The sequence below is a fragment of the Lipomyces chichibuensis genome (assembly GCF_038497645.1).
Source record: "Lipomyces chichibuensis strain CBS 12929 unplaced genomic scaffold V1513scaffold_3, whole genome shotgun sequence".
Classification (NCBI taxonomy): Eukaryota; Fungi; Ascomycota; class Lipomycetes; order Lipomycetales; family Lipomycetaceae; genus Lipomyces; species Lipomyces chichibuensis.
Window position 1 is genome coordinate 469,944 of NW_027117455.1, and position 20,292 is coordinate 490,235.

Here is a 20,292-nt window from a genome sequence, read left to right on the forward strand (position 1 = left end):
CATAGATGCTTCTTTTTTTTTTTTTTTTTTTTTTTTCAATGCTATCATTTTTTTACGCCGAGTGTGGTAATATGTTTTTTGTATAAGCGTGGATTTCTTGATGAAACGATGCATATTACAGGATCCGGGGTTATGCGAAATATACAATTATCATCGAAAGTTTGAGAGTGTGTTTTTTTGGATTTCTAATTATTTTCCACCAAACGCGACTTCACTTATTTTTAAAAAATTATAACTTATAATAAAAACGGTGTTTGGATTCCCAATTATTTTCCACTTAATTGTTAAGTGTTAGAAAGTAGATCTGAGCTAAATCCACGAGAGCCCGATATCTTCCAGTTACGTCGGCCAGAATTGTTAGTCGGGAACCGTGGAGCTCCCACTGGAAAGGGGCCGAACCAATTGAACGGTCAACGTTGAATTCTGTAATATTCTGTTTGTGTTGACATGTGGTGTTCAGGGACCACGGTATATTGCGAGGTAGACATGGCGGGGCAGGGCTCTGAGAGAAATCGTCATTGATGCGTATTTTGTATTTGTTCACCGCTCACTGTTTCCTATTTCATGCGTATTTATTTTCACGACGAGACATAGCAAAGCAAGACAAATCCATTTACCAAGACACTACGCCTTCTTCCCAATAAATACATGATTTCATATGAACCAAATTAAAACTTTGCGCCCAACGCCTGATGTACACGAAGTGACTGGCGAATGGACAGATCTAGCATGATCTCCTCCGATCCTCCAGGAATAGCATATGCTCGAACCTCGCGGTACAAACGCTCAACTTTACCGCCCTGGCCGCCGCGAGAATACGAAAGACCGCCGAAAATTTGGGCGCTTTCACGAGCACAGAATTCGAAGGTCTGCGTAGCTTGCGCTTTGAGACCGGCGATGGCGCCACCGAGACGATACATAGCTTCCTGCTCCGACATGGAATTCGTCTGAAAAATGAGGTTCTCAAGCCAGTTGTGCGTCGCCTCAATGCGGATGGCCATGTTCGCGAGCTTGGCGCGAATAACGGGGTGGTCGATCAATCGCTTTCCAAATGTGCGGCGCTTGTGGGCATATTTTATCGATTCTTCGTAGCATACCCGCGAGAATCGGTTGGCCTGGATAATAATTCCCATGCGCTCGTGGTTAAAATTCGTCATGATGACCTTGAAGCCCTGATTCTCTTTTCCTATCAAATTCTCGACGGGAACCTTGACGTCTTCGAATGTAACGTACGTCGTACCGGAACTCCACACGCCAGAGCAATCCATGCGACGTGTGTTGACTCCAGGCATAGTCTTCTCGACCAACAAGAGCGAAATACCGCTCATCCCGTCGCCGCCAGTGCGGACAGCGACGGTGAAGTAATCGGCGTAAATGCCATTGGTAATCCACTTCTTCTCGCCGTTGACAATGAAATACTTTCCGTCGTCGGTCTTCTTTGCGGTAGTCGTGAGATTTGCTACATCGCTGCCTGCGTCAGGCTCAGTGATGCACAAGCAAATTCTCGTCTCACCGGACAACAATTTCGGTAGCACACGCTTCTTGACCTCCGGCCTGCAGAACTTGATGACTGGCGGCGCACCAATTCCGTAGCCGCCAAGAAGATTCCAAACAAGACCGCCAGATCCCGCCCGCGCAATCTCATCGGTGAGAATGAACTCATGGAAATGATCCCACTGCTCGACAGCAACGCATTTCGGTCGAATGTCGGTATATTCGATCGGGTAGTGAACTCCGAGCGCGCCAGCAAGATATCCACGTCGTCCCATCTCCAGGTAGACTTCCCTCGGGACATCCTTCTTTTCGTCCCACTCTCCGACAAACGGCTCAATTTCTGATTCGACCCACGCACGGACCTCATTTCGAAGTGCAATATGAGATGCGTTATAATAAGTGGTGGAGTAGCCTTGATACCATGATGGATCAGCAAAGGGCACCAGATCACCAAAAGGTTCAAATGTCTCCTTGCCGTCCTTAACCTCGACAAGCGCAGCAGCCGGAGAAGGTTCCTCCTTTTTCTCAGCGGCAGGAAGAACCGTCGCTGTGCCAATGGATCCAATCTGGAGTTTGGGAGTGTACTTCTTCAAGATGCCGGCGTTGTGGTACTTCCAAAACATCTTGGACGCATCCTTGCCAGCGACGCGCTTCAGGATTTTTTTGCCGCCAGGGTGCTCATTCTGGAAAGACGTGAGGTCATATACCCCGCCGTCGACAATGATCCAGAGGGAGTCGTCGGAATTGTGCTTCGCGACGTCCTTTGTCACATGTTAGCTTATTCGCTGCATCTACTGACGCCTTATGGACATACCTCAGTGGTGAAGCTTGATTGGGATTGTTGGTTGGACATGATGTATATGCTGTGGGGAATTCTATGAGGGTAGTTCCATGTAGGTAGCAAGAGAACAAGGCGCACGAGTGGATGCCGAGGAGGATTAAATGGCAGCGCGTTACGGTCTGCTGATTTGTTTTTGCCGAGGATGTTGTGAAGCCTGGAGGAGCAGTCGTGATGACGTCGAAGACGCGACGAATTCGTGTCCGCTGCGTGGCTGTCACATGCGTCCCCGCATGTATTTGAAAGTGGGTACTGTGCCTAATCTATGCCATAAATGGCGCTGTGCAGCGGCATATACGTGTGCAAAGTCCTCGTAGCATGAGATATAGGTAACCTTAATCTTGAAGGTGGGGTTTTCCCCGAGGGTGGCCGAACACGCGGATGTGGGGACAAACCATCAAGGGAATATTTAATATTGTAAGGAGAATGAAAGAACCGGTAAAATTGACCACGATGGCATGATTCTGACCGGTTGGGGAATTAAATAGTACTCAGATAATGAATGGTGTATATAACGGAACAGGGACAATGGGCTCCTAATTACTCTGCGTATAGACCTAATATTGGTTTTACAATTCGATAATCCGGTATACAAAAAGTTCGAACCGACCAAGCTAGCGAGTAGCGACAAACTTGAGTTGGTGAAGGGGTTCCGAGTGACGATTTGTGTCCCGCCGCAGGAGGACCGAGGACACCAAGCTTGGTGACAAATAACCAGTTCGTCGAAGACGGGTATTAGATATCGCAAGTTAGTATATAATCTATATCCGCGATAGAACAATCACTCGTCTCTTCTCTGCTCTGAACAATACGCTGCTTTTGCGGCTGGACGGATTATCAAGCCGCAACTCCGTCCAAAATATGAACCATCTTTGATTTCTGTCATAATTGCACAACGCCATGGGCCCCATCCCATCGCGTTAGAGTATAACACAGGACCCGATATCTGTGCAACTATTGTTGTTGCCCCCCTGCGTCATCGACTCATGGCTCAGGTGTGAATGCTGTTTTATATCGAGATGAGACGATGATGTGTGCTCGCCGTATTACGGTCACAACATTATAAAATAAATGAATGGCTGTCAATGCGAGTTGCCTCTGTGCTATACATTTCTTTCTTTCTGATCTGATTGCAGACTGGTTTAAGTTCTAAATCATGGGATTCTCATCGCATCTGCTGAAACCTATAGGCAGGTCGATATTTGGAACTATTCCTGCCGTCGTGTTTACTGGTAAGGCTAGTTTACGCCAAAGTGAATTATTTGCTGATATTCCCAGCGTGCTGTATGGAAATGCTGCATATGCTGCATATCCGGCGAGTAAGCCAACTTCGCAAACTACTATCCGCAGCATTAGACGCTTACATGGACATATATCTGCCTCGTACTCTGACAATATCACAAATCCAGCAGCGTCGAGCGCAATTACTCGCCGAAGTTGACGCTAGACGATTACGTGACGACGCACAATTTGAAGATCCAGGCATTGCTGTGCGAATGTATGCGTATGTCGACACGACGGCCGTCGGTGATCGAGACGAGCTGTTGGACGGTTTCTTTGCGTCAGAGGTTGAGGATCGGAGCATTTTGCGGGTTGTCAAATTGTTAAAGCATGCGAGACCGTGGAAGTCGAGAGCGTAAATATACACCATATTCAACTGTATAATACCGCTCTAATAATATGAAGTCATAGATGGTTGTATTAAAATCCCTATTTGGGCCAATGCACATGTTGCGTAATATAATATGCAGCCCAGTACTGTACACCATATTTACTCATCAAGTCGGTGCGATCATACCCTTTCTAAACTCATCTCCAGGTAGAGGCGCCAACAATTTTTCACCCAACTCACGCTCTATATTACAATGTCGCCGCATTTCACTCGTGACCATGTCTTCATCTAATTTATCCAGCCCAACTGCGAACTGCATCATCATTCCTGCGCGTAAATGCCACAATATATGACAATGGAATGCCCATATTCCGGGATTATCGTCCGAAACTTTGAACCGGACCACTGCGTGGCCGAGCCTTGGTACTACGATTGTGTCTCGAGGGACAACGTTCTCGACAACGTATTCGGCTTCGTATTTCGGTTTCCAACCACCTAAACCTGCATTTCCGGAAAATGCACGGATAAGCCACATATCATGTCCATGCAAATGAAATGGATGCGCAGATTCATCAGGATTATTAATAACCAACTCGATTACTTGGCTTTTTTTCATCTGATCTTTCATCGAAATTGGGACCACGAGTTGATCGCCTCCCCATGTCTCTGTATTTTTCTTCCCACCGACAGTTGGCACGGGCACCGTGGCCACAGCATCTACTAGCCCCAACGCGACGTGCAAATTAGGCGCACCAATGGCTGGCATGAATGATGTGCGGTTAATAAATCCGAATGGAGCTAGATTGACGCGTTCAAGTTTGAGCGTCTTTGTCCATACTTGCACGCGATAGTCAAATGGAGGAACTGGATCAGAATGCGGTCCGAAAGAAACAGGAACAAGAAGATTTGGGTCCAAGTCGCGACAAAACTCGGGAAGAAGGAAGTCATCCCATCGCAAGGATTCGGCTCTCAACTTCCTAGGTACAAGGGACCGAAGCCAGATGGTTGCTCGTTTGACGATGCTTGAGCTGTCATCCACTAGATTTACGAGAGCACGAATCTCGGGATCAAGTGTGGGGTTGCGGTAGTTGAAGCAATTGGTGTTCATATCAGCGCGCAGAGTGACCTGGGAAACTGGACCAGACGACTCTGCAGTGACAATGAAAGAATACCGCTGTCCAGGCGCGATAGGTGCAAAATGAACGTCGGTCGACTCTGTTTCAGAAGAATCAGCTTCGATGACCCGCAAGACGTGTCTGTCTAACGAAACATTTATTTCCGCAAACGCTGCCGCGTTGATCACTCGAAGTCGATATTTCTTGCCCCTCACGAAATTAAACTGCGTGGACCTCACGTCTTCTATAGACGAGCATGGATATAGCTCGTGTGTGCGCGAACACACGTTTCTAAAAGCGCGTCCATTGACAAGACCATTATCCGGAACTGGCTCAAATCCCGCAGAAGACCTCGATAGATACCAATTGAACATGTCCTCGCCAGGCGCATGATAATAATCTTGCAAAAACATAATGACTTCGTCATCGTAGTCTCTTCCAAGCTGATATTGCTCCTCCCCTAAATCGTACACGACCATCGCACCAGCCATACCATCTATCCGATGCGTCGACGAATGCGAGTGCCACCAAAACGTACCGGACTGCGAAAGCACGATTCTATATGTGAAGCTTTCGCCTGGTGGAATCCCGCACTGTGTTACGCCGGGGACTCCGTCCATTGCATTCGTCCCTCGTTGATGCAGACCGTGGAAATGAAGTGAAGTCGATTCGTTGAGATGATTGTTCACATGCACCAACAATGTGTCCCCTTTATTCGCTCGGATAGTAGGTCCAGGAAAAAGTCGATTGACGAGGACCATCGATTTGGCAACGCCATCCGGATATGATAGTACATGCCTTGCAACGTCGAATGTGAATTCACGTACTCGCTCGTCCACGTTTCCCGTGTAATAGGGATGGGTAGAGATCAGTTCCGTCGCGTCGTTGACATGACATGACGTATCACAGATCGACGACGGTATAATGGTCTTTGTACCGGTTTCCAGAACAACGAGGAGTGAGAAAAGGAGCGCAAATGTGACGATGAAGAGCCATCTGGTGCGTTGATTCCAGCTGAACCGACTATTGCTTGATCTGCGGAAATAAGTCGACAGCATGGCAAACTATTGTAGCAAACCAGCAAGCAGTTTCTACATTTATCCTTACAATACCATATACAATTTAGCTAGTAGTTTTCCCATCGCAAGATTGAATCGGAACAGAGTCAGGCACAGATGACGTCGAAGTAGTTCAGACGGCAGTTCGTGGCCGACGCGAACCATCTCCTACGGAACTACCTAGTATGGTATCACATACCACTTTGCTGACAGCATCGTTCATATGCGCGATCACAGACCAGGCCCGAGACTGCAGACTGTTCCAGGTGTGTGTGTGGTGGGCTGCATGTTTCCTCCACGTACTTCGCAGCGCCGCAGTCGTTCTTGCGATCATCACCACACCAGCAAGGCATGCGAGTGTAGGCACGTGCAGCAACCAGTGCATGTCAGAAAGGGTCCTAGCGTCCCCAGTACGTACCAAACGTATGTCCACTCACTTCCTGGTATAAGCATGACGCTGTCAATTGGTCCGATTAGTCTCGATTTACTTGTTATATTTCTGTTCACGCATCTCGAGGCTGAAAGAACATGCAGATATATTCTGAAAGCTACAGCAACTAGGCGAGCAGCGATGGTCGCGCCGAATGCTATGCGCAGTTTTAATTAGAGGACTTCTGGGGTATCATTTTGTCATCTGTCAGCCCCGTGAATCAATCTGTGCCATCTCATAGGCTAATTATAGAGACCATAAACTCATTATAGCTTCGGCATGACCGAAGCCGTGAGGTTTTTGTCTGCATTAAGATTCCCACTAAAAATTATTGACGCCTTTTACTAGCAGCAGGAATCTTTGAGTCTCAGTTGGACGGTGAGAAACCCTCGATCGACCCTTAATAAGGAGCTTTAAACAAGAGTAGTACCTAATTATGGAACCAAATACATCGATTGTTGAGGCTTTGACCCAGTATCAGGAAGTCCACAGCCAAGGGCGAGAAACCTAGACGGGCGAATATGACCCGGAATAAGGACTTACCGATGTGAACATACAAAGTCTGACTTATCGAAGTGGATAAGATTGGCTGTTGGTATTGGCGGAGCCGGGGATATGCTGCTACCAGTCGGTTGCCGTCTCGTCAGTTATGACCTGGAATGGTGCTATGCAGAACTATATGTAATTTTTGAATTCCATTCGAAATACGAGCGTGGAGAACATACAACTACTAATCGGCGCGACGTCATATGCCTTTCCGGCGGGCTCTAGAGTCAAGTCAGTAACGAAACAGCTCTTAGCCTCAGCCGATTCGCGCTGCATTTAGGTTTCGCTGGCCAATATCCGGTCCTGTAGTGTTCTCGTGGACATGACATAATTCTGAGTGCGGATCCACGTGTAGCACTAACGGGCTGCCGTGTTAGAATTCATTATGTCTTATCACTTGTTGATGTTCTCGATCTGATGTTGCTTCGTTTCAATTGGCCTTTCGGTCTGTGTGATATGCGATTCCGTTGAGCACATGCCTTAATCGCAGCATTCACGGTTCAAGAAATATAGATATGGAAGTTCCCACCACTGTCCGACATTTCCTTGCATTGCACCAAGGTCATACCAAGGTCCTTCATACTTCGCTCAACGGGTTGTCAATTCCTCCATTGACTTTGTACCATGGTGTCTTTCTCAAAGGTCGCCATTGCAGGCAGCCTCATGGCCGGCGCGGTCTCTGCTAGTACGGCCGCTGCATCCGCTTACACCGAGAAGCTCACCGATATCAAGCATATTGTGTACTTCATGCAGGAGAATCGTGCCTTCGATCATTACTTCGGTACCATGGCTGGTGTTCGTGGTTTCAAGGATCCCAACGTCCGCGTTAACGACGGCAAAGACGTCTGGTATCAGCCCACTGCCAGCAACAAGGCCGAGTACTTGCTCCCATGGTGGCTGAACGAGGATCCGTCGTATGCCCAGTCTACTGAGTGTATCATTGCTGGTTCCAACGACTGGACTCCCAACCACAATTCGTGGAACTTTGGCAAGATCAACGGATGGGTTACCAACAACACTGCGTGGTCGTGGGGCCATCTTAAACGTTCTGATATTCCTACCCATTTCTCCATCGTGGAGGGATGGACTCTCGGCGACATGTATCAGGAGTCTGTCATTGGTAACCTGAGCCCCATTTGGTGGTTTGGTGATTAATTGATACTGAGGCGGAACCTAGGTCCCACTAATCCCAACCGTGTCACCTGGGTTTCCGGTACTATCAACATTAAGGGCAGCTATCCTGGCAATCCCGAAGTCAACGGTGGTCCTTACATTGAGAACTACGAGACTCCTGGCTGTGAGACAAACGGCGACATCAAGTATGCATGCTACCCATTGAAGTGGAAGACTGTCGGCGAGTATCTCGAGGAGCAGGGTATTTCGTGGTTCGTTTATCAGGATCAGGATAACTTTGATGATAACCCATTCGCGTGGTTTGAGCAGTATCAGGACGCCGAGTCGGGTACTGCTTTGGCTACTAAGGGTGTCGGCTACGCCGGACTCGAGGCTTTCTATGAGCAGGCCGCCAATGGCACTCTTCCTGAGGTTAGTTGGATCATTGGTCCGGCTGAGCTCTCGGAGCATCCTCCTTACCAACCCAAGGATGGTGCTTGGCTTCAGCAGCGTGTCCTCGACGCCATTACCTCGTCACCCAGCTACAACGAGACTGTCCTCATTGTCTCTTATGACGAGACTGGTGGTTTTGGTGACCACGTGCCTCCTGTTCTCTCGCCTAAGGGGACCGTTGGCGAGTGGTCGTACGATCCTGAACATCCAGAGAATTATGTCCCTTCTGGTCCTGGTTTTCGTGTTCCATTCTACGTCGTTTCGCCATGGACTCGCGGGGGCAAGGTCTTCACTGAGCCTTCTGACCATAACTCTCAGCTCTTGTTCCTTGAGCGGTGGGCCAAAGCGGTTGGCAAAGAGTTTACCATCAAAGAGATGAATCCCTGGAGACGAAATCACATGTCGAACTTGGTTAACATGTTTGATTTTGAACACGTAAGTGCTTGTATTACTTCTGTGCTCGACGCTATTAACGCTTGATTAGCCACGACTTGATATCCCGGCGATTGCTAATGTTTCTTATCCTCATATTGACAGCCAAGGCAACTATGACGGGTATTCTCTCTGCACTGAGAAGTATTATCCTTCGCTGCCCTACAGTCGTCCTCCTGTCCCCTATGGCAATCAGACAGAGAAAGGCTCTCTCTGGACCGAGACCGGTCATAAGCAGCTTCGTGGACAGCTTACCGAGGGCCGGTACCTTGTGTTTCAGATGTCGGATCGCGAGCACAGGCATGCTCTTGCATTCAACAAGAAGTCCAAGACGCTTACTTACACTTCTAAGCCCGCCCAACCGGAGAACGTTGACATAGAGCTCGAGGACGAGACTCAGCGATTCTACGTCATTCAAGTCGGCGACGAATTCTCTCATAACTTCTATATCAAATCCATTTACGGATACTATTTGCACTACAGTGGTCAATTCCACAAGACGCAGGCCGAGGCCTCGATCTTCACTATCATTTACGACCGGCAGTCGTGCTACACTATCCAACACGACGGCCGTTTTGTCTGCAAGGCCAAGAGTTCCGTTGGCTTCTGCAAGGATGCTCATCATTTCAATATTTTCTCTGTTTCTTATTAGACGATTTCGAATTGGGCGTGGGAAATTGTGTCGGGGTGAGAATTTTTTGCTTCCATGATACACAAATGACGATAAACAAAAGATAGAGTGTGCGTTTCGTAATGATCGTGTAGATGTGATTGTTTCAAAAGAAATTATTATTTGTGAGGCTGTGGTTGAGGCCGAACGCAGTCGTTCGAAAGTGTCGTGTCAAGCCTGGCTGCACCAAGTTGCAACCTTTAAGTTCGTTGGATCATGATTGCGCAGGTAGTTCTTTGTTGCCGGTCACAGCAAAAATATGCCTCAATTAGAACCCATTGAACAAACATGTGCCACTGCTCTTTGCTGCGAAGATCTTATGAGGGATATTGCGCATTAGCTTGTACAGAAAGTGGTTTAACTAGCTATTCATATAAGCGGAGCTATTAGCGAACAACTCAGGTCCTGGCAAGTCCGATCCATAATATGCTTATCAGATACAAATAGACAAACGACCAGGAGCGACCAGATTCTAGAGTTTAACAACATTTTGTAAAAGCAAGTTTGGTGACAATGCTTATAATTGGTATACGCGCATTGCTTAATTTAACGGGCTATAAAAATTAGACTCTGGCTTTAAGTTACGAGGTGGCCGCTAAATAATATAGGAATGTTTTATTCTCTCCTGTGTTTATTCAATCGATATGAAATGCATTACAAAATTACCAGATGAAAGTATTCTATAGCTATTAATAGGTTGGCTTACGCAATGACCAGTAAATCGCGGATGGAGTCGGACCGAGAATGGACTCCATCCGGGAAGTTAAATACCCGACGCCGACAGAGCCTAAACTTGAAGCACCTAACTGTCAATCCTCGCAAGATTTCTACCAATATCGAGATACACGGGATTGGCGGATACAAGGTGGTGCATTCAGTTCGCGAGGCTCGCGGAATTGCATAACTCCGGCCTCGACGACGCGTTAATAGAAATTAAAATAAAGAAGGCTCTGCACTTCCGTCCAATATGACGTCAGCAGTAACAACTGCACTGTTTGTGTCACTCTCAACTGCGTGCAGCCCCCCGTTGTCAGGGTAACGACGAGGGAACAAATAATCCGACTGCGTCAAGGCCGCAAGTCCCTAAAAACAATTGGTTCTGTTCTGCGACGGTTTATTTGGATAGTGCGGGCGAATTGGGGTCGACGAAATGGCAGGGACGAGCTTAGCCCCCCTGCAGAAGAGCACACTGACCCCTATAAATTGCACCGCCCTGTCCAGGGGCTCATGTTAATTAGTCCTAAGAGCGAATCTCTGAGGGATGCTATTTCCGATAAAACTACATTGCAGATTACAGTAAACCAAACCTTTTTTTTACTCGATGATCAAGTCATTGCGTTGTTATTCGCTCTCTATTTGCTGCTGTCACTGGATTTAGAAACATGTGTGCTTCGCAAATTGATGACATCATCGCATTCAACACATCAACGCATTACACAAAGTCCGGCGGCGGGAGCTAGTCATTGCCGGTCGCGAACCATGTATCTCGCCTTATAATGTTGCATTATCCCAGCACGATATCGTGTCTGTTGTTGACTATATTGTGATATCGCGACATCCTCATGCTGTACAGTCGCAGTCTTCCGCTGGCGGCGCTCATTTTTACGATCCTGTTTATTGCAGAGTTCATCAGTGGTACGTCTCCCACTTTTGGATCCTCCCTATTTCGAAGCCACCAAGTTAACCAAATACAGCAGCTAAATCCGCTGCACAAGAAGCTATAGATGACCTCGACGTAGACATCGCGCTGGCCCGACCCGCAGGCGGCATCAGCGATTTCGAGCCCCAACAGTACAATGTATTTGGCAAACGCTCATCTCCAACAGGAACATACACTCCCGGCAATGTGACATGTCCTAACGTGGCATCGCTCGTCCGTAACGCGACTTCGCTAGCAGCGAACGAGACGCAATACATTGAGAATCGTCAGGCGCAGACGAGTCCGTATTTGATCGAGTATCTCGATCGCCTGAACATGACTGACTTTAATGCAACCGATTTTCTCGTCGACACAAACCTGACGATTGGTATCGCGTTTTCAGGTGGTGGGTACCGCGCCATGTTGTCTGGTGCAGGCTTTGTGGCCGCATTTGACGACCGCACACCGAATGCGACAAATGCGGGTCACGTTGGTGGGCTGCTCCAATCAGCTACCTACATTGCCGGCCTTTCTGGTGGTAGCTGGCTCGTCACTTCGCTTGCAATCAATGACTTTCCCACTATTGACGAGCTCCAGGCCTCGGAAACGGTTTGGGATATCAGTAACTCTATCCTGAATCCAGGTGGATGGCAATTGGCTGTTACGGCGGACTACTATTCGCAGATCATACAAGATGTCAGGGGGAAGGAGGACGCCGGATTCCGTATCTCGCTGACTGACTACTGGGGTCGTGGCCTCTCTTTTCAGCTGTTTAACTACACTGACGGCGGTCCTAGTGTTACATTTAGCGATATTAGAAATTTGAGCGCCTATCAGGATTATAGCATGCCGTTCCCTATCGTTGTCGCTGATGGACGTCCGTATAATACTAATGTCGTGTCGCTCAATTCGACAGTGTACGAGATTAATCCGTACGAGATTGGAAGCTGGGATCCGTCGTTGTACGCTTTTGCTGTTCTGGAATACATGGGTACAAACATGACAGACGGCCGTCCTCTGGATAACGCAACGTGTGTAATGGGATACGATAATGCGGGCTTCATCATCGGAACATCATCTACCCTTTTTAACCAGTTTCTTCTGCAGCTGAATAGTACCGGCGTTGAAGGCGTTTTATACGACGCCGCTGAAGCCGTGCTAGGGAATCTTTCTTCAGAAGAAAAAGACATCGCCTTGATAGACCCCAATCCTTTCTACGGCGTCAATCGCGATATCAGCTACATGTACAACGAAACAGAGCTGACTCTCGTCGACGGCGGTGAGGACTATCAAAACATCCCGCTACTGCCACTAATCCAACCAGTCAGACAAGTGGACGTCATCTTCGCTGTCGACAACTCGGCGGACACAGACTACAACTGGCCTGCAGGCTGGTCCATGACTGCTACCTACGACCGCCAATTCTCGTCTCAAGGAAACGGGACGAAGTTCCCTGCAGTTCCCGACAGGAACACATTCGTCGGGCTCAACTTGACAGCAAGACCGACCTGGTTTGGATGCAATGCGTCGAACATTACAGGTGAGAATGGTGGCACGACAGTACCGTTAATCGTATATCTGGCGAACCATCCGTGGTCGTATTACTCCAACACTTCCACCTTCCAAATGTCGTACGAAACCAGCGAAGTCGAAGGAATTATTACAAACGGGTACAACGTCGCGACACAAGGCAATGGTACGGTGGACAGCGAGTGGGCAAAATGCATCGGTTGCGCGATCATTCAACGCGAAACCGAACGTCGGAATGTGACTCCTACGGCGGAATGTCAGGCTTGTTTGGCAAAGTATTGCTGGGACGGAACGGTGCTTGACGCAAATGCCAGTAATGAGACCGAGGAGCCTGGTCTTATCCTTGCCTCATCTTCCACGTCGGATGCTGCGACAATAGTGGCAATGAGGAGTGTGGTATGGGGTGCTGTATGTCTTGGTGTTATGGTCGCAGGATTTTTGTGATGGAGTATAAAATGCTGGACACTGTACATATATGGTATTTATCTTGTTTTATGGGATTTATCTTGTTTAATGGTATTTTCTGGGACAAAATCATTACAGATGCAGATGAACTCTATTTTCCATTAACAAATACTAATATACAAACGCGAACCGCTTAACAAACCCGGCCGCACGGGATAAGTGTGATTATTATCCGAAAAGCTACATCTGCAACAACAATAAAACGGTGCCCATTTAACGCAAATCGCATGAAGCCCACACCCATGTTAATGTACAAAATACCCAACCCAATAATGATCATTAATAAGACTTAAAAAAAATGAACGTGAGGAGAGAGAACGAAGAGGGGAGTTGCGGCCAATGTAAAAAGAAAAAAGTATGCAGCTTAGAAATCCTCATCAAACGCAAACGAGGTCTCCTGGGACGATTGCTTCGCACCGGCCATGACGCCAGCCTTCTGGTAATCTGACACACGTTTCTCAAAGAAATTCGTTTTGCCCGCGAGTGAGATGTTTTCCATGAAATCGAACGGGTTCGTCGCGTTGTAGACTTTCTTGTTGCCCAGGGCGACTAGGAGACGATCGGCCACGAATTCAATATATTGTTTCATGAGCTTCGAGTTCATGCCGAGAAGCGCGACGGGAAGGGCTTCTGTGAGGAATTCCTGCTCAATAGCCACGGCCTCGACGATAATTTTCTCAACGGTCTTCCTTGACGGCCGGTGCTGGAGGTGGCTGAAGAGAAGGCAAGCAAAGTCGGTGTGGAGGCCCTCATCGCGGGAGATGAGCTCGTTGGAGAAGGTGAGACCTGGCATGAGACCGCGCTTCTTAAGCCAAAATATGGACGCGAACGAGCCGGAGAAGAAGATACCCTCGACAGCGGCAAACGCGATCAAACGCTCAGCAAATATCGATTCCTTGTCAGAGATCCACCGGAGGGCCCAATCGGCCTTCTTCTTGATACATGGAATGGTCTCAACGGCATCGAACAGATATGCGCGCTCAGCAGTGTCTTTGATGTAAGTGTCGATAAGGAGAGAGTAAGTCTCCGAATGGATGTTCTCAATCATAATCTGAAATCCGTAGAAACAGCGGGCCTCGGGAATCTGAATCTCGTTCGAAAACCGCTCGACCAGGTTCTCGTTGACAATACCGTCCGACGCGGCGAAGAAAGCAAGGACGTGCGAAATAAAGTACCGCTCGTCGTCGTTCAATCTATTTTCCCAGTCATGAAGATCCTTGCCGAGATCGATCTCCTCGGCTGTCCAGAATGAGGCTTCGGCCTTCTTGTACATTTGCCAAATCTCATGGTACTTGATGGGGAACAGGACGAATCGGTTCTTGTTCTCAATCAACAGAGGCTCTTTCTTCTCTTGCAATTGGAGGCTCTTGCGCTCCTGGATGAACTGCTCCATATCGTCATCCATGACGGCCGTGGACGCAATCTTAGGCTCGTCAGCGACGTCTTTAAATGTGCTGGTAAGGTTCTTTTTTGCTGACGCGAGGTTGAGATCGGACAGAACGTCGGCAGCCTGTGTTCGAGATATTAGTCAATGTGTGTTCTATTTACACGACACGTCGATTTAATTATGCGAATCATTGGTACAACGCGTGTGTCTCCATCCATCCATGCAATTGCAATCAAAATAAAAGAACTGACCTCTTTGGAAGGAGTAACTTCAACTGGAGACATGGTCAATGATTAGTAAAGGATCCGGTAAGAGTTTAACAGTAACGGGAAACGGAAGCAAAAATACTGGAACGGAGAAGGGGGGACAGGGCTTGGATTTTATACTCACCAGGCGAGGCAGCCGAGCAGGCAGACAAAGGAACTTAAAGCGATCGCGCACAGGACGCGATTTTGTTTTGAATGGGACGGGCAATTAGAACGCGGCCAGACACTGAGGAGTCTGCGGTCCGCCGCAAATTTTCGTATCAGCCAGCCAATCACACGCGCGCCCAACGCGCCACTCACGCGCCAGACCCGCATGTTTACATTTCTCATTTACGCGTCACCTCACTCGATGGTTTCCGCTCCTTAACATCTGCACCACGTATTCTACAAATGAGAAAGCACAACAGCGTGACTCGGACCGCGATTGTCGTCACGTAGACACCCGGAACAGTGCAGTATAATGGCGTCTGCAATGCGGCGGCAGCGTGAGACGGACCATTCCTTGGGCATAGGGTTCAGTAGAAACGCGTTTAGAAACCCGGGAACGCGTTTCTACTGCTATTTTATTGTACTCACTCGGTCACTCCTGGCCCAAAAGTGTCATGGGCCGGATAGCTTTGAGTTCGCCCATACTTTTATTCACACATATCTTGCTGGTTCTGCAGCCCGGGCAGATCGAACGAACGTCTTCACGCAAGGCCGTGCTAAACTGCTGCTTGCCTCCTGCTAGTCGGACTCCGATGCCTGGGATCTGTCAGTGACAACACTTGTCAGCCACATAAAGTAAATTTACTGTCAAAGTTTCCACGAGAGTGATATTTGAACTTCGCATTCTCGCCAATTACGAAGATGCCGGTGTGAGTAATTCATTCAACTCAAAGGCTCGGCGTGTCGCCTTTTCACTTCGTATCAGACCTGCTCGTGCATCCTGGCCTCAGGCAGAGACGGTTTGATTTGAGCTGCCCGTAGGGTGAGTAATAAGCTTACGCATTTCGTGGTAAAGTGACAATTCGGGTGGAGGGTGGTTATTATCATTCTCTTGGCCTATATATTATTGCTGCCAATTGTGCTTGTCAGCGATGAATAAACCTCGGTTTGGCTATTTAGACGCGACTGAGGTATATAGACATTACTATACACAATTTTACTGCGCCGGATAAAAGTGGTTACGGGTGGTACGCCTCGCGTATTCTTTTCTCTTCGGAGTTCGAGACAAGGGTTAGCGAAAGCAAGTACACCAGCAGTATTATAAAGTCATCACAGATTTCAAATCGGAAAGAGAATCGCATGCGATTGTCGGTGGACTTCTTCAACGCGAGTCACTGGGCAAAAGTAATCATAAGCGTAACTCAATCAGCCACATAATTTTCCAAACAGTTACTACCACATGTCTTTACGGTGATGCAGAGGACAATAAACAGAGACTACACACTAGCTCACATAACAAACGTTATCACAAACGACGCCTGGATCCAACTCTTGTATCTGGACCTCTTGGTCAGCATTGCGCCAGTTGTATGTGTGTCTCTTCGTGCAATAGATTGATATCCATGACTCGAATTATTGGCATATCTGTGTCTACGAAATTCACACTTCTCTCCACCGATATAACCTCGACATGCAGGACAAACACCTATAATCCGCTTCATCAGAGGGCTGGCCGTACATAACAGTGGCGAAATTAGCGTTGCCGAATAGCAGTATTGGCTGCGCCAATCTTCGCCTTTTGCAACCCACCATGATCCATCGAATCATCACACAGATTAGTGCAATGCAAACAGAAATAACCGTACAACGATATGCAATCTGCGCAACATCGCTCTCCGCTCCGCGAGCCTTCTGTTATGCATCGTAAATACCTATATCAAGGCGGAATGCCTATGGATATTAATGTGTTAAGGTTCGACATTTGTGCAAATAGGAGTGACGCGTGGGGCAAACAGAGCGGCTGAGGTGACGCAAATTGAAATGGTCGGCCAGGACGCGCACCCTCCGAAACGTCGTCTTAAGTGCTGTTGTTTTGGAATTAATCATGCGAAATTGGAGACCGTGATATGCTGCAGAAGTTTCGGCAGCAGTGGAACCAAAACAAAGGTACGCCAAACACGAACGCGCGCGACTTTGGCTCGCCTTCTCGTTGGCTACATTCACTTTTTCTGCTCCGGTTACGCATCAACATCGTCCCCATCGCATCGGTTCACCGCCTACAGCGCCAATCATTTTATCTTCGCGAGCGGCCGCACTGGTATTCCAACCCACAGAGAACCCCGATGTCGTCCGTCGCGACTTCCTACGCGCACCGTCCCCCCGTACCTCCTCCACCATCACAACAACCTCATCTCGTGCCGCCCGTCCACCACGCGTCCTCCACTAATTCTCCTCTGCACGCGGCGTCATCCGCGACGGCTTCATCACAAGCGACCGCGATCACCTCGATGTCGCAACAATCCCAGCCGGGCACGGAATCGCGGACATCCACTCCACACTCGCAGGAGACGCCGCCTCCTCCGCAGCTCGCTCCTGTTCCAACCCCGTCAAATATATACACCGTCAGTATACCATTTTACTTGTTGTTGTCATGCTTAACTTGACTGAATGCTAATTGTGTATGTTTACAGGCTGTTTACTCTGGCATTCCCGTCTACGAGATGATGGTCAACGGCGTCGCAGTCATGCGTCGCCGATCAGATTCATACCTCAATGCGACACAGATTTTAAAAGTCGGCGGCGTTGACAAGGGTCGTCGGACAAAGATCCTCGAGAAGGAGATTCACACCGGCGAGCATGAGAAAGTGCAGGGTGGATACGGTAAATATCAGGGAACGTGGATTCCATTCGATCGTGGCCGCCAATTTTGTCAACAATACTCGGTTGAAGACCTACTCCTCCCTCTGCTCGATTTTGACCCCACAGCTCCTCAATCTGAACAGACACCTACGAAGGAACAAGCCTTGGCGGCGCGCAGGAAGCAGATGTATGCAGTGGCTTCTCAACAAAACAGCGCAGCTTCGCAAGTCGGCACTCCTAGCGGTAGTGCAAATTCTGTTTTCTCAACTCCATTATCGACATCTGCCACTGCAGCTCTGACAGCACTTGGTAAAGCCGCCCAGAGGATATCTGCGGCAAGTCAGGCTACCCCTCTACCATCTGTCGATGTTAAGCCACTGCAACAAAGTACTATCAGTTCACACGAGCATCTAGTCTCTTTTGGGTCAGACTTGGCTACCGATGTTGATGAAGACGAAGCTCGCAATGAGCGCGAAGACGGTCCTCCCCGAAAGCGGACCCGTTTCGATCACTTGAATATCATCGGCGAAGATGTTGTCGCCGATGCGGAGTCGTTCAAGGGGGAATCGCGTTTGGCTTCAAACAGAGAACAGCCGCTGGATCCACTAGACGCGAACACAGCTCCGAACTTTGAACATTCCAAGGAAATCATGACACAGATCTTTTTAACAAACGAGACTAGTGGCGTATCGCAGCTGCCGGTTCTTGATTCTGTTGCAGCGGGCAATACGGGTCCCTCATCGACAGCGAAAATTGAAGTTGACGTTTCCATTGACGAATTAGGGCACGCAGCTTTGCATTGGGCGTCTGCATTAGCTCGAATTCAGCTCGTACAGGATCTTATAGGGCGAGGAGCTGATCCTCGCCGTGGGAACTATACGGGCGAGACAGGCCTGATTCGAGCTGTGCTGGTGACAAACAATTACGACCAGGGCACATTTCCACAGTTATTGGATCTTCTGTATCCCGCGATAACACTGGCCGACAAACAGGGGCGGACAGTTTTGCATCAGATTGCACTCACAGCTGGCATTAAAGGACGGTCCGGGGCGAGCAGGTATTACCTTGAATGTCTTCTGGAGTGGATAGTACGACACAATGGCCCTAACAGCTCAAGAAAGAGCGTGAGTTTATCACGATTTATGTCGGATGTGGTGAACGCACAGGATAAAAACGGGGATACGTCATTAAATATTGCTGCGCGAATTGGTAACAAGAGTATTGCACAGCAACTAATTGAAGTTGGCGCCGACGCAACGATCCCGAATCGTGCGGGTCTCCGGCCAATTGATTTTGGTGTCGGAGATATGTCAATAAATACTTCCGCCGCCCCTGCTCCCTTATTCCGAACACATGGACCATTGGTTCCTCCGGCAGTTGTGCAGCAAAGCAAAGACATAATAGCTTGTAAGTCTCTAGTTTCTATTTCTGTGGCAAGTATTAAATTCTAATGTTTAACATAGCAATGACGTCTATGATTTCGGCTCTCGATAAAGATTTTCAGGATGAACTTCAAACGAAGCAGACGACTTTGGATGCCATGCATGTGCAACTTCGGGAGGTTACCGTGACCCTAGCGCAATCTCGATTACGCGCTGACCAGCTACGAAAGCAATCCAACCACCTTAACGAGTTACATCAGCGGTGCAGAAATCTCGAGAACGCTATTAGGGAAGAAGACGGGCGGTACAAGGTCGCCAAGGCCCTACTTGCTGCCGATAAAGCAGGCTCTGTAGAAACGGCGGCTTCTGAGGGCGAACCTGGTTCGGACGAGGTGATGACAGCGGATGAAACTGGTGACGTTACCATGGCAGACCTGGACACAATTGACAGTCGGAGCGACGACGATAACGCAGACGTTGACGCTGACAAGGCATTTCGCTTGGAGATTGTCGAGGAGGATGTTGGTGTCAATGGCTCTACTCCAGTGGCTGCTCCATCGGCGGCCGATGGGGCTGCCGGCGAAGTGATTAACAAAATTGCGACGGCTAGTGTTAGCGGTGGCAATTCTGCGGCCACTACGCCTGTCACGGATGCGAATGTCACTGCTGTGGCCGAGGCAGGTAGTAGTCGAGGGATAGATCCCATGAAACTGAAAGTCGTCGGCCCTGTTCCGCCGATTCCTGTCTTGCGCGCACGGATAGCAGCATACAAGCGCAATGCCGTACAACTTAGTGTGCTGGCACAGGTTCTGCGTGGTCGGTCATCCGATCTAGAAGATAAGTTCCGAGGTGTTGTTGCAATGTGTACTGGTGTTCCCAAAGCAGACGTTGATTCTCTGCTGGAAGGTTTGGTGCAGGCCGTGCAAAGCGACCCTGCTGAGGTCGATATGTCGCGTGTGGCCGGATTTTTGAGGAATGTTGATGAGAACTCATAGTCGGTTTGTGAAGCTGGAAGGTAAGGGTATGGTATGGCTTTAATTGATTTTTTATTTTCGGTGCTCCAAGTTTGTAGAAT

The 20,292-nt window shown here is 48.5% G+C and overlaps 6 protein-coding genes across 6 annotated transcripts; 3 read left to right on the forward strand and 3 right to left on the reverse strand.

Moving 5' to 3' along the window:
* Positions 1–514: 514 nt before the first annotated feature.
* V1513DRAFT_437442 (acyl-CoA dehydrogenase/oxidase) lies at positions 515–2,653 on the reverse strand. Its single transcript, XM_066896925.1, has 2 exons — positions 2,309–2,653; positions 515–2,255 (listed from the first exon to the last, which is right to left on the reverse strand). Exons 1-2 carry the CDS (start codon positions 2,345–2,347, stop codon positions 669–671), a joined length of 1,626 nt encoding a protein of 541 aa, XP_066755918.1. The 5' UTR covers positions 2,348–2,653; the 3' UTR covers positions 515–668.
* Positions 2,654–4,042: 1,389 nt separating this feature from the next.
* Positions 4,043–6,502, reverse strand: V1513DRAFT_456573 (Cupredoxin; the record flags this gene model as incomplete). The annotated part of the gene is made up of 5 exons (XM_066899580.1): positions 4,043–4,090; positions 4,185–4,187; positions 4,222–4,872; positions 4,930–5,889; positions 6,317–6,502. The coding sequence occupies 5 exons, from the start codon at positions 6,500–6,502 to the stop codon at positions 4,043–4,045; spliced, it is 1,848 nt and encodes a 615-aa protein (XP_066755919.1).
* Positions 6,503–7,518: 1,016 nt separating this feature from the next.
* Positions 7,519–10,124, forward strand: V1513DRAFT_169950 (phosphoesterase family-domain-containing protein). The gene is made up of 3 exons (XM_066894267.1): positions 7,519–8,213; positions 8,271–9,094; positions 9,144–10,124. Exons 1-3 carry the CDS (start codon positions 7,718–7,720, stop codon positions 9,741–9,743), a joined length of 1,920 nt encoding a protein of 639 aa, XP_066755920.1. The 5' UTR covers positions 7,519–7,717; the 3' UTR covers positions 9,744–10,124.
* An 870-nt stretch (positions 10,125–10,994) lies between these two features.
* On the forward strand, positions 10,995–13,567 carry V1513DRAFT_170002 (lysophospholipase catalytic domain-containing protein). Its single transcript, XM_066894268.1, has 2 exons — positions 10,995–11,396; positions 11,459–13,567. Exons 1-2 carry the CDS (start codon positions 11,324–11,326, stop codon positions 13,372–13,374), a joined length of 1,989 nt encoding a protein of 662 aa, XP_066755921.1. The 5' UTR covers positions 10,995–11,323; the 3' UTR covers positions 13,375–13,567.
* V1513DRAFT_437452 (ribonucleotide reductase) lies at positions 13,468–15,145 on the reverse strand. Its single transcript, XM_066896926.1, has 2 exons — positions 15,034–15,145; positions 13,468–14,905 (listed from the first exon to the last, which is right to left on the reverse strand). Exons 1-2 carry the CDS (start codon positions 15,064–15,066, stop codon positions 13,760–13,762), a joined length of 1,179 nt encoding a protein of 392 aa, XP_066755922.1. The 5' UTR covers positions 15,067–15,145; the 3' UTR covers positions 13,468–13,759.
* A 2,173-nt stretch (positions 15,146–17,318) lies between these two features.
* V1513DRAFT_456577 (uncharacterized protein) lies at positions 17,319–20,212 on the forward strand (the record flags this gene model as incomplete). The annotated part of the gene is made up of 3 exons (XM_066899581.1): positions 17,319–17,597; positions 17,667–19,242; positions 19,299–20,212. The coding sequence occupies 3 exons, from the start codon at positions 17,319–17,321 to the stop codon at positions 20,210–20,212; spliced, it is 2,769 nt and encodes a 922-aa protein (XP_066755923.1).
* Between the last annotated feature and the right edge of the window lie 80 nt (positions 20,213–20,292).

Bases quoted from the DNA above. Each gene is read 5' to 3' on its own strand.
- V1513DRAFT_437442 (XM_066896925.1), bottom strand. From the start codon at position 2,347: ATGTCCAACCAACAATCCCAATCAAGCTTCACCACTGAG. The intron at 2,256-2,308 runs GTATGTCCATAA...CATGTGACAAAG, and splicing joins AATCAAGCTTCACCACTGAG to GACGTCGCGAAGCACAATTC.
- V1513DRAFT_169950 (XM_066894267.1), top strand. From the start codon at position 7,718: ATGGTGTCTTTCTCAAAGGTCGCCATTGCAGGCAGCCTCATGGCCGGC. The intron at 8,214-8,270 runs GTAACCTGAGCC...GGCGGAACCTAG, and splicing joins GTATCAGGAGTCTGTCATTG to GTCCCACTAATCCCAACCGT. The intron at 9,095-9,143 runs GTAAGTGCTTGT...ACGCTTGATTAG, and splicing joins ACATGTTTGATTTTGAACAC to CCACGACTTGATATCCCGGC.
- V1513DRAFT_170002 (XM_066894268.1), top strand. From the start codon at position 11,324: ATGCTGTACAGTCGCAGTCTTCCGCTGGCGGCGCTCATTTTTACGATC. The intron at 11,397-11,458 runs GTACGTCTCCCA...CAAATACAGCAG, and splicing joins TATTGCAGAGTTCATCAGTG to CTAAATCCGCTGCACAAGAA.
- V1513DRAFT_437452 (XM_066896926.1), bottom strand. From the start codon at position 15,066: ATGTCTCCAGTTGAAGTTACTCCTTCCAAAGAG. The intron at 14,906-15,033 runs GTCAGTTCTTTT...TCTCGAACACAG, and splicing joins AAGTTACTCCTTCCAAAGAG to GCTGCCGACGTTCTGTCCGA.